Here is a 12,263-nt window from a genome sequence, read left to right as displayed (position 1 = left end):
AAAATTTATATGAACCAAGATCATGAAAGCAGTCATTTGTGTACTACACGCAGCATGCACGTTTAAAGGCCTGATCATTCATCTTCAGCCACTTATGTAGTAAAACATTCCTCGTGTGAAGTGAATCTAGTGCAAAGGGATAAAGCCATTCCTTTCTCCATAAAACTAAAGACTTATTAAGATCCCAGGAATCATGTGAAATCAGCACATCTTTGAGTTCTACCACAAAAAAAAGACTATCTGTGGCACAACTTATATCCAGATGTACACACGTGAAAAGAACCAAAAACAAAAACTTTCTTAACTCTCTTTTCCACAGTACACAACACACTTCTAACCCCATTTCATTCTTTCAGTGTGTTTATAGTGAATACCTGCTCTCTGAGGACTGGCTTCAAACACAGGTGAGATATCTCTAAAAGCTCCCAGCCTAGTAAGACAGACAACGGGCTAGTTAGAGAAAGTAAAAGAATTATGAGAACATACAGGAGGAGGTGGCAACCTAACTGTGGAAAGTCAGGGGTTGTTCTGTGGGAAAGCAGACAGGCAACCTGAGATCAGAAAGCAGAGTTTTATCCAGGTCAAGAGGAGGACATTCTACTCAGAAGGAAAGCAAGTGCAAAGTTCAGGAGGTGAGAGACAGACCCAGCCCCATAGACGCGCTGGTTTGTCCGGGTGATTCTGTGGTCGACAGAGAGTACAGGGCAGAAGAGCAGCACTTGCTGCCTGCTTCTCTCACTTTTGCACTTAAGGCAGCAAAAATACTATTGCTCATGGCCCACAGGACAAGGACACCATGCCCTTGGAGAGGATGATTTGGAAGAGGAGGAGGTGAGTCGAGGTAGTGGGATACAAATTTTAAGTCGTGTGATTTTACTCAGATGAGGTGGTGTCGCCATGCAGAGGGGTGTGAAGGACACTCTTTCAGTAACCTCTGTCATGGGGACTGTCACCAGACTTCAGGGCAGGTACTGCAGAAATGGGATTCTGCCCAGAGACAAACTGTCCAACCCAAGGGAACTCAGCTCTCCTGATATCTTTGGAAGCTGGGTGAGGATGACAGGGTTACACTTTTATCGGTGTTTTGAGGGAGAGACAGGACAGGAAGGCTGTTTTTGCTGGCTCTTCGAGGTTGCCCTTCTTTGATGCTCTGAAGCTCGTTGTGCCTGGAACTGTGAGTATTTGTGTACCACTTGATTCAGTGGTCATAAACTTGTACAGGGTTATTCTTGGCCCTTTCTGCTCCAGTCCAGAGCCATGGGGCCTATATTTCATAACTGCAAGATTACCCAAGTGGACGGACACAAAAGCAAGTGCTGCCATTTATAAACCCCAGATGAAATAGCACTCTGAGAGATGCCCTTGTGAGACAGGCTGGATCACCAGCGTCACAGGAAAGGAATGCACCGAAGACAAAAGTGTGGGTGTCAGTTGCCCAGTCGCGTCTGACTCTGCGACCCCATGGACTGTAGCCCCCCAGGCTCCCCTGTCCATGGACTTCTTCAGGCAAGAATACTGCAGCGGGTTGCCATTTCCTTCTCCAGGGGATCCTCCTGACCCAGGGATTGAGCCCGGGTTTCCTGCATAGCAGGCAGATTCTTTACCATCTGAGCTCCCAGGGAAGCCCACTGAAGATGAAAAGCAGGGTTCAAATATGAGCTGCAGCTCTAAGCAGAGGTATGACACTGTGCAAAGCCCGTGCCGTTTATGAATTTCTTTTCCCGCTCAAAATACAAAGGGTGTCTACCTCATGGAATACTTGGGTGGAGTGAACTATGAAAGTGTTATGCAAACATTAAATATTATTGTTTTAATAAATGTTAAGTCAAGTTGAATCAAGTTGCCAAACCTGTTTTCTACTGTTAGAGGAACATTAATTCATTTATAATAGACAGTTTATATTTATGAGTTTTAAAATATGAATATAAATACACTTAAAAAATTTTTTTATTTATTTATTTTAGTTGGAGGACAATCACTTCACAACACTGTGGTGGCCCCTGCCACACACTGACTCAAATCAGCTATGGGAGCACATGCACCTCCCCCCCAACCTGGACCCCCTCCCACTGCCCTCCCCACCCCATCCCTCTGGCTTGTCCCAAAGCACTGGCTTTGAGTGCCCTGCTTCAGACATCCAACTTGCACTGATCATCTATTTTACATATGGTAATATACATGTTTCAATGCTATTCTCACATATCTTTCCACTCTCACCTTCTCCCAGATAATCCAGGAGTCTGTTCTTTACATCTGTGTCTCTTTTGCTCCCTTGCATATAGGATCATTGTCACTGTCTTTCTAAATTCCATATATATGTGTTAATATACTGTATTGGTGTTTCGCTTTCTGACTTACTTCACTCTGTATAATGGGCTCCAGTTTCATCCACTTCATTAGAACTGACTCAAATGGGTTCTTTTTTATAGCTGAGTAATATTCCATTGTGTATATGTACCACAACTTCTTTATACATTCATCTGCCGCCAGACATCTAGGTTGCTTCCATGTCCTAGTTACTGTAAACAGTGCTGCAATGAACATAGGGGTATATGTGTCTCTTTCAATTCTGGTTTCCTCAGTGTGTATGCTAGGATGTCTGTAAAAGATGACCTGGATAGCAGAACTACAATTAGCAGCCTTTGGGATGTCCCTAGTGGTGCAGTGGTTAAGACTCCACCTCCCACTGCAGGGGAACAGATTCAGTCTCTTGTCAGGGAACTAAGATCCCGCATGCCCCAAGGTGCGGTCAACAAACAAACAAAACCCAGCTTTCCTTCTCCCATGCAAGCTTTCCTACAGGCAATCAGAATAAGAGTCAACACACTGAGCTGTCACTAGGCTGAGTCATTTATATGCCTGTGTTATTTACATAGATTATCTTGTTATCTCTATGAGATAAGTTCACAGGATGGTCCTGATAATGAATCCTGTGAGTAGGTACTTTATTTCCATATCATGAAGATTATATAAATGACTGAACAAGGTGGGTTAATATTACCATAGAATTTTCTTAAAATGACTTCTGATAGCTTCTCCTCCCAGTTAATGTGTAACACGGCGATTCATTTGTTTCAGGCAATCACAGCATCAAAGACAGAAAGAATAAGATCCTTAAAGCCAATACTTGGGCTCCTTTTATTTCATTTCCCCAATCAATGTGTTGATAAAAAAAAAAAAAAAAAGACAATGCCAATAATTCTTACTTGATCTTATTTCTCCATCTTCAGCTAATACAGAATTCTGAAGAAGCAGGATCGAAATTATCCAAAGAAATGTAATATGGTGAGCCATGTTTCTGTTTTTGCTTTAGGACTCCTAAAAAAGAAATAAAGAAGGAAAAAAAGAAAGTTAAATATATTAGAAAAATAAAGACAAATACCTAACAATTATAAGTTTGAATTTGGAAACTTCAATATTAGTTACAGCCCAGTTAATTTTTACTAATCTTGGAATTAACTTATGTGTCCAAATAGCCACATTTCAACTATATTAATGAAAGACAATGAATCAGAGCAGAGGAAGACCATGATAAATTTTTTCATTCATAATCATCTTGGAAAAGCAAAAACTTCTCTAAAACTTTAAGCTTTGCTCAAAATACTTACTAGAATCCCCTTTTTTAACACAGCCTGTAGAGCCCTATCATGTTCTTTCTATTATCTCAGGGGCAACACATAAGTCAGTTCAGTTCAGTTCAGTCGCTCAGTCGTGTCCAACTCTGCGACCCCATGAACCGCAGCACGCCAGGCCTCCCTGTCAATCACCAACTCCCGGAGTTCACCCAAACTCATGTCCATCGAGTTGGTGATGCCATCCAGCCTTCTCATCCTCTGTCGTCCCCTTCTCCTCCTGCCCCCAATCCCTCCCAGCATTAGGGTCTTTTCCAATGAGTCAGCTCTTCACATCAGGTGGCCAAAGTATTGGAGCTTCAGCTTCAGCATCAGTCCTTCCAATGATCGCCTTTAGGATGGACTGGTTAGATCTCCTTGCAGTCCAAGGGACTCTCAAGGGCAACACATACCCTTCTTTTAAATGTGGATTTGCATTTAAGAAACACCCAAAGCGTATCTGGTTAAAAAAAAAAAAGTCTATATGATAAAACTGAATGATGGGATTTCATTCTTTAATGGCTGTAATAATTATAAACATTAAGATCTATTTTATTTAACTCATCAACACTCAGCTATGTGACCTTAGCATGTTTTCTAAGTTAGTCTCGAGACTTCACTCCTGGTTAAAGTGTGTATCCTTGCCAAAGACTGTCACTCCCAACAATGAGACCATGCCAGATAAACTATAGGCTTTTAAAACCCAGCAGAAAAGACAGGGTTTATAGAAACCTAAATGAGCTGAATTCCAAAAGTTATTAATAGGACAGAAAAGATTCAGGGCTCCTTTCATTCCAGGAGGGGGAAGAATTTGCCACAGTATAGAAGAAACCAAAGTTGGTGTGACAGACTAGAATTCTGAGAGGGCCCAGCCACAGAGCAAGGATGGGTTAGTATCAGTCAGCAATTTTCCCCAGGAGCCTTATCTGGGTACATGGAATAGACAAGTAATACAGAGAAAATTGAGAGCAGGATAAAACAATCTAGAGAGATTCTTTTCCTCTCTCTCCCTCTCCAGGTACCCAGGGAATTCCTCAAATACAAATACTTATCTTGCTGAAGGTTAGAGGAGAAGCAACAGAACTGAGAAAAGCCCTTCCAAGGCACACTGGGCCTTCACTACAGTGGAGAGACACATCTCAAAAAGCAGAAAGGCAAAGAAAGGACTAGAGAAAAGAACTCAAATACAAAAAGTGGAAACTATACTGACAAACTGAGAGAAATCTTAAAAGTGTCTTCCAAGATATGAGAAGAAACAAGAAAATTTTGCTCTGATCAGGAGAAAAACACTCAACATAAGCAGATGCAGAGATAAAGAAGGCTGAGCACCAAAGAATTGATGCTTTTGAACTGTGGTATTGGAGAAGATTCTTGAGAGTACCTAGGATTGCAAAAAATCAAACCAAACAATCCTGAAGGTAATCAATTCTGAATATTCATTGGAGGGACTGATGCTGAGGCTGAAGCTCCAATACTTTGACCACCTGATTAGCAGAGCTGACTCATAGGAAAAGACCCTGATTCTGGGAAAGATTGAAGGCGGGAGGAGAAGGGGATGACAGAGGATGAGATGGTTGGATGGCATCATCAACTCAATGGAGATGAGTTTGAGCAAGCTCCGGGAGATAGTGAAGAACAGGGAAGCCTGGCCTGCTGCAGTCCATGGAGTCCCAAAGAGTCGGGCACAACTGAGCAAATGAACAACAAGAAATGATCACAATATCAGAAGCACCAAGCAGGGTTTATAAAATGACAATGATAAACATGTTAAAGGCTCTAATGAGTAAGATGGACAACAATATGCAAAAACAGGAAATTTCAAAAGAGGGATACAAACTATTAAAGATGTGCATGAGATGTTTGCAATGCAAATATATATTTAAAAAGAACTAATATTTAAAAAGAACTATATATTTTAAAAGAACTTTTGCATATATCAAAAGAAAAGATCAGTAAGCTTGAAGATAAATCAATAGAAATTAACCAAATTAAACTCAAAGTTGTGGGGAGATGAGTGAGTCATGCAAGCAACAGAGCTTCTGAACTCTGTGGGACAGTGTCAAGTGGTCTTCACGTATTAATAGCACACAGGTAATTAGCTTCTCAAATGGAAAGGAGAAAGTGAATTAAGAAATATTTTTAAATACAACGGCCAAGAATTTTTCAATTGACAAACCCTGCCACCAATCAGATCAAACAAACCCCAAACAAAATACAAAGTCACACCTAGGTACATCATAATTAGTTGAAAGTTTAAGAGTAAATTCTTAAAACTAACCAGAGGACAAAATTCATGACGTACGAAAGAACAACAATAAGAATAAAAAAATAAATTTCATGGTAAAAAATGGGTAATGGATCAAAGACATAAAATTTTAAATATGTAGATATATAATAATAAGTATATATTATAAATTATATATAAGTAATATACATATTATATATAAGTATACATTATATATAATATTATAATAAGATATATAATAAGTAGATATATAATAATAATAATAAATATGTAGATATATAATAATAAGCTGATAATAAAGCTTCAGAATACATGAAGAAAAGAGGGGGAATTTTTTTTTTTTAACTTTACATAATTGTATTAGTTTTGCCAAATATCAAAATGAATCCATCACAGGTATACATGTGCTCCCCATCCTGAACCCTCCTCCCTCCTCCCTCCCCATACCATCCCTCTGGGTCGTCCCAGTGATGACAAATTCATATCAAAATGTGAGATTTCAACTTTCATTTCTCAGTAATTATTGAATTAGACAAAAAAAAATTAGTAAGAGTACATGCATGCATGCTAAGTCTCTTCAGTCATGTCCAATTCTTTGCAACCCCATGAACTGTAGCCTGCCAGGCTCCTTGTTTATGGGATTCTCCAGGCAAGATACTGGAGTGTGTTACCATGCCCTCCTCCGGGGGATCTTCCCAACCCAGGGATTGAACCCACACCACTTATGTCTCCTGCGTTGGCAGGTGGGTTCTTTACCACTAGCACCACCTGGTAAGAGTGCAAAAGGTTTAAGAAACATTATCAACCAACTTCACCTAATGGACATTCAAAGAACACTCCACCTAACAACAGTAGAATATATGTTCTTTTGTTGTACATATGAAAGTCACCAAACAGACCACATGCTGGAGAAAAAAAACAAGCCTCAAATTCCAAAGAAATGAAACCACACAAATTATGTTCTTTGACCTAAATGACATTAAATTAGAAAAAGAAGGACTTCCCTGGTGGCCTAGTGGTTAAGACTCTGACTGACAATGCAGGGGACACAGGTTCGATCCCTGGGACAGGAATATTCCACGTGCTGAGGGGTGACTAAGACAGTGGGTCATGACCCCTGAGCCCACAGGTGCAGCTACTGAAGCTCGCATGCCCTAGAGACCACATTCTGCAACAGAAGCCCCTGCAATGAGAAGCCTGAGCACAACTGCAGAGTAGTCCCTCTCACAGCAACTACAGAAAGCCCAAGCACAGGCAGCAGCAAAGGCCCAGCACAGCCATCAGTAATAAATAGGTAAATTTTAAATTTTTTTTAAATTAATGAATTTTTTAAAAAGGGAAGAAAATCCCAAAATACTTGGAAATTAACCAATGTACTTCTAAGTAATTCATAAGTTATCAGAGGAAAATCTTATAATATTTCAACTGATCATTTAAAAAAATAATAAAAAATTTATGATGCATTTAAAACACTACTAAGAGGGTAAGTTTAACTTTAAAAGCATATTTCAGAAAAGAAGAAAAATGAAAAATCAATATCTAAACTTCCACCTTAATAAGCTAAAGAAAGAACAACAAATTAAACCTAAAATATTAAAAAAGAATAATCAATGAAATAGAAAATTGAAAAACAATATGTGTAAAGAGTTAATTCTTTAACAAATAAATATACTTATAAATCCTAGCAAGAATAGTCAAGAAATAAGACAGAAAACATATATTACCTGAGTCAATATTGAAACGAGATGATATGACAGAGCCTACAGACTTTAAAGGATAGTAAGTAGACAGACGAAATGGTCAAAGTCTTAAGACTGAAAGTGAAAGTCCCTCAGTCATGTCCAACTCTTTGTGACCCCATGGACAATACAGTCCCTGGAATTCTCCAGACCAGAATACTGGAGTGGGTAGCCTTTCCCTTCTCCAGGGGATCTTTCCAAACCAGAGATCGAATGCAGGTCTCCCACATTGCAGGTGGATTCTTTACCAGCTGAGCCACCAGGGAAGCCCACTACTTACTGAAACTGAAACTTACTGAAACTAATAATTGAAATTATTAAATAAATTGAATTTTTATTCAAAAATTTTCCCACAAATAAAACTCCAGTGCCAGATATTTTCACCAGTAATTTCTACCAAACATTTAAAAATAAATAAATATGAAGCAAAATTAAATGAAAATAGAGGAAGAGAGAACTCTCAACTTCTAGTATAAGGCCAACATAACTCTAACAGAAAACTAGACAAAGATATTACAAGATAAAACTATAGTCCCTTATCCTTCATGAGGCAAGGATGTAAAAATACAGAATGAATCATTAGCAAATAAAATCTAGCAATATATGAAAAAGATCATGACCAAGTAAGGCTTAACCCACTGATGCAAGATCATTTAATGTTTAAATCTCAGGACTTTCCTGGTGGTCCAGCTGTTAGGACCCTACCTTCCAGTGCAGGGGTCACAGGTTCCATGTCTGGTTGAGGAACTAGGATCCCCCGTGCAGCAGGGCAAGTAAGACTGCGTGCCACAACTCCTAAGCCCCACTGCCTCAACTCGGAGAGCCTGAGTGCCGCAAACTACAGAGCCCACACACGCCGGAGCCCACAGGCTACCTGTGTACCACAAGGAAGACCCTGCATGCTGCAACTAAGACCCAGGGCAGTCAAAAATAAATAAATACTTTTTTAAAAATTTAAATCTCAGCTGATGTAATTTATAACATTAAGAAAGTAAAAAATATTTGCATGGACATCTCAATTTACACAGCAAAGTTATTTAATAAAATTTAGTACCTATTCATGATAAAACTCTCAGTAAACAAAGACTAGGAGAAAATTCTTCAATTTGATTAATGCCATCTATGAAAAATCTATAGCTCAGATCATACTGAGTGGTAAAAGACTAAATGCATTCTCCCCCAAGTCAGTAAAAATTAAGGCCATATTCTCACATCACTTTTATTCAAAAATGTACAGGAAATCCTAGCCAGTGCCACATTCCAAATAAGAAATAAAAGGTATAAAAAACTATAAGAAAGAATTAAAACTGCAATTATTTACAGACAACATGATTATCTACATAGAAACTTGAAACCTACTAAAACTCTAGTAGAACTAGTAAGTAAATTTAGCAAGGTCACAGGATACAAGGTTAATAGTTTTTTAAAATATATATATACATATAGTCAACCCAGTGGGGGATATAATATATGCAATACTATTTAAGTATTCAATACGATTCAATACCATAAACCTAGAAATAAAGTTACTGAAAATTGTGAACAATCTCTACACTAAAATATACAATACATTGTTGAAAGAAATTAAAGATCAAATAAATGGAGAAATATATATTCCTGGATTAAAAGACTCAGAATTGGTTACATCTTTATCCTCCTCAAACTGATCAATAGATTCAACACAACCCCAATCAAATCTTGACCCCACCTCATTTCATATGCAAAAGTTAGATGAAGTATAAATCTGAAGGTAATGCTAAAATTATAAGCTTTCTAGAAGAAAACATAAGAGAATAGCTTCAAAGTCTTTGGATTAAGTGAATTTTCTTAGGACATAGAAACCACTATCAATTTTAAAAGTGGATTCACACTGGATTTCAACAAAATTAAAAGATACCATTAAGAAAATAAGTCAATATTTAGAGTAAAATACTTACAAAACATGACTCATACACAGACTAACATATAACTCCTAGAAATCAACAACAGAAGACAATCCAATTTTTTAAAGAGCAAAAGTCTTGAACAAACTTTTTAAATTATTAACAAAATAAAGAAATAGCCAATAAGCATAGTACATGGTTCTCATCATTAGTTACCGAAGAAGTGTATGTTAAAACCACAGTAAGATATCATTTCACACCCACTAAAATGGCTAAAATTTAAAAACTGACAATATCAAATGTTTAAGAGTCTATGTGGAGAAAGTGGAACTCATACATTCATGGTAAGAGTGTAAAATGATGTAACCACTTCAGAGAAGTGTTAAGTTCAGTTTCTTACAAAATTAAACTATGACCAGCAATCCTTTCTCTAAGTATATAACCTAGAGTAGTGAAAACATGTGCCAACAAAAAGACTTTAACAATGTTTATAGTAATTTTATTCATAATAGTTCCAAACTAAAAATAACTCAAATGCCATCCACAGAAAAGTGGATAAACAAGTTGTTGGTTATTCACGTAATGGAACAGAGCAACAAAAAATAAACTTGTAGTATATTCAACAACATGAATAATTGTAAATATATTCTATTTAATTAAAGGAGACAAACAGAAAAATACACAGAGCATGATTCCAGGTATATGAAGTCCCAAAACAGAAAACTGCAATGTTAGGAAAAGCTTGCCATTGATGGGAGAAGTAGACTGGAATGTAGCACAAATTAATTCACTGGGAGTTACAAGTAGTCTACATTTGCAGCGATGATATTTGGGTGCATAGATCGGAACAGGCTTAAAAGCTGTAAAATTTGTTGGACACAATTTATATCTCAGTGAAAAACAGTGAGTCCAAAATCATCACCATCATTTTTTAAATTAGGCTGGCCCTCTCGACAAAGAGCTTATAAAGGTCAAAAAATGTCATTGAGAAAAAAGCATTTTTGGTGAGTCATCACCAGGATGTACTGTTTTATGGCAACAATGTGTACTAATAAATACTGACTAACTTCTTTCCCCAAAACCTCAAAATTAAGTTATTCTGCTCTTCTACCAAAAATTTCCTCATTATGTCTAAGTAGTATTTAATTCCTTCAGAATCCTTGGGCTAAAGTGAATTGTCTAATCGCTTTATATTTTAGTTGACAACCATCAATGTAGACGATATAACAAGGGCATTAAATAAATACCACTACCATATTATTTCACCATGGAAACATAACTCATATATTTAACAAATACATTTTACAGTTATTTAATTGGACATATGCTTATGCATCCTGGAGAAGGGCATGGCAACCCACTCCAGTATTCTTGCCTGGAGAATCCCATGGACAGAGAAGCCTGGCGGGCTATAGTCCACAGGGTCACAAAGAGTTGGACACGACTGAAGTGACTTAGCATATGCACACGTTTATGCATGGAGTATATAAACTGAGGCATATTGAGTTTTATCATTTTCTTCCATCTTTTGGGGGAGCTTGTTAAACATATGGATGACTTAACCCTACCCATTGGCTTCAGATTGCAGGGCAAGGAGCCAAACACTTAAAATAAAAAGCTTCCCACAGGCTAATGTCCACCAAAGTTCTGGAAATTCTGGTATAAGAAAAAAAGACACTTCCTATTCCCCTATGGGGCTTCCCTAGTGGTTCAGCAGCAAAGAATCTGCCTGCAATGCAGGGGCTGCCGATGTGGGTTAGATCCCTGGGTCAGGAAGAACCCCTGGAGGAGAGCATGGCAACCCACTCCAGTATTCTTGCCTGGAGAATCTCCAGGGACAGAGGAGCCTGGTGAGCTACAGCCCATGGAGATGCAAAGAGTGGGACAGGACTGAAGAGACTTAGTATGCATGCGTGCATTCCCCTTATAGAGAAGCAAGTTAGCAACCCTAAACAGGAAAGCATAACTCAGAATCTCTACATTCAGAACTGACTACTCAAAGAGTAATCAGGCAGCCTTAGCATCCTTCAAAGGTTAACATGCACACAAATAGGAGATTCATTAAAAGGCAGACTCTGATTCAGTACATTTGGTTTGCCACCTAAGATTATTCATATGAATGAAGGCCTCTAAGGAACATAGGAACACACACTGTCCTTAAACATGAAAAAGTCTGTTTTAGAAAAATGTTACTTAACGAACTTCTTCGTGGATAAGGATAAAGGGGGAAATTACTTTTAATAGCATGTAAGAATTTAAACTGAGCTCTCCTGCTAATGGAAAATATATACTAGGCTAACTATCCACCAATCAATCCAGATTATAGATTTAACACTGCCCCTAACCCACTATAATTCAATATCCTTCTTACGGTGTTCTAATGGTCAAAAAAAAGGAAATGAAACTGGTGATTTGTAATCTTCCTTTCAACTATGGAGATGGTGATCTATATACTATAACCTCATAGGATTATTGTGATAAGGAAAACTTACAACGTCAAATGCTTGAGACTACTCTATGCCATTTAATCTTGGGAAGTGTTGAGGAAATTATAAGGCTGATTTAGAGAACATGACTGGCCTGTTGCATACACTCTATAAGCAACAGTCTCAGAACTTACACTCAGATTCTCTCACTCCAGAATGCTTTCCAGTCTTCATTCAACAACAAATATTTCTCAAGTGCCTATTATGTAACAGATATTCTTTCAGGTGCTGGGAATTCAGAAGTGACCAAACTAGATAAGGAATCTGCTTTTGTGGTGCCTACATCAGTTCAGTCGCTC

General features: G+C 38.0%; 1 protein-coding gene across 1 annotated transcript in view; it reads right to left on the bottom strand.

Moving 5' to 3' along the window:
* The window catches only part of COL21A1 (collagen type XXI alpha 1 chain), a 233,201-nt gene that overhangs the window by 162,014 nt on the left and 58,924 nt on the right, over positions 1-12,263 (bottom strand). The window contains exon 2 of the mRNA XM_070777764.1: positions 3,207-3,318. Coding sequence (XP_070633865.1) covers positions 3,207-3,294 — 88 coding nt within the window. The 5' untranslated portion in view covers positions 3,295-3,318. The remainder of the gene's footprint in view (positions 1-3,206; positions 3,319-12,263) is intronic.

Source organism: Bos indicus, chromosome 23, assembly GCF_029378745.1.
Source record: "Bos indicus isolate NIAB-ARS_2022 breed Sahiwal x Tharparkar chromosome 23, NIAB-ARS_B.indTharparkar_mat_pri_1.0, whole genome shotgun sequence".
Lineage (NCBI taxonomy): Eukaryota > Metazoa > Chordata > Mammalia > Artiodactyla > Bovidae > Bos > Bos indicus.
The sequence above is the reverse complement of the archived record's forward strand: the minus strand, read 5'-3'. Positions and strand labels throughout refer to the sequence as shown.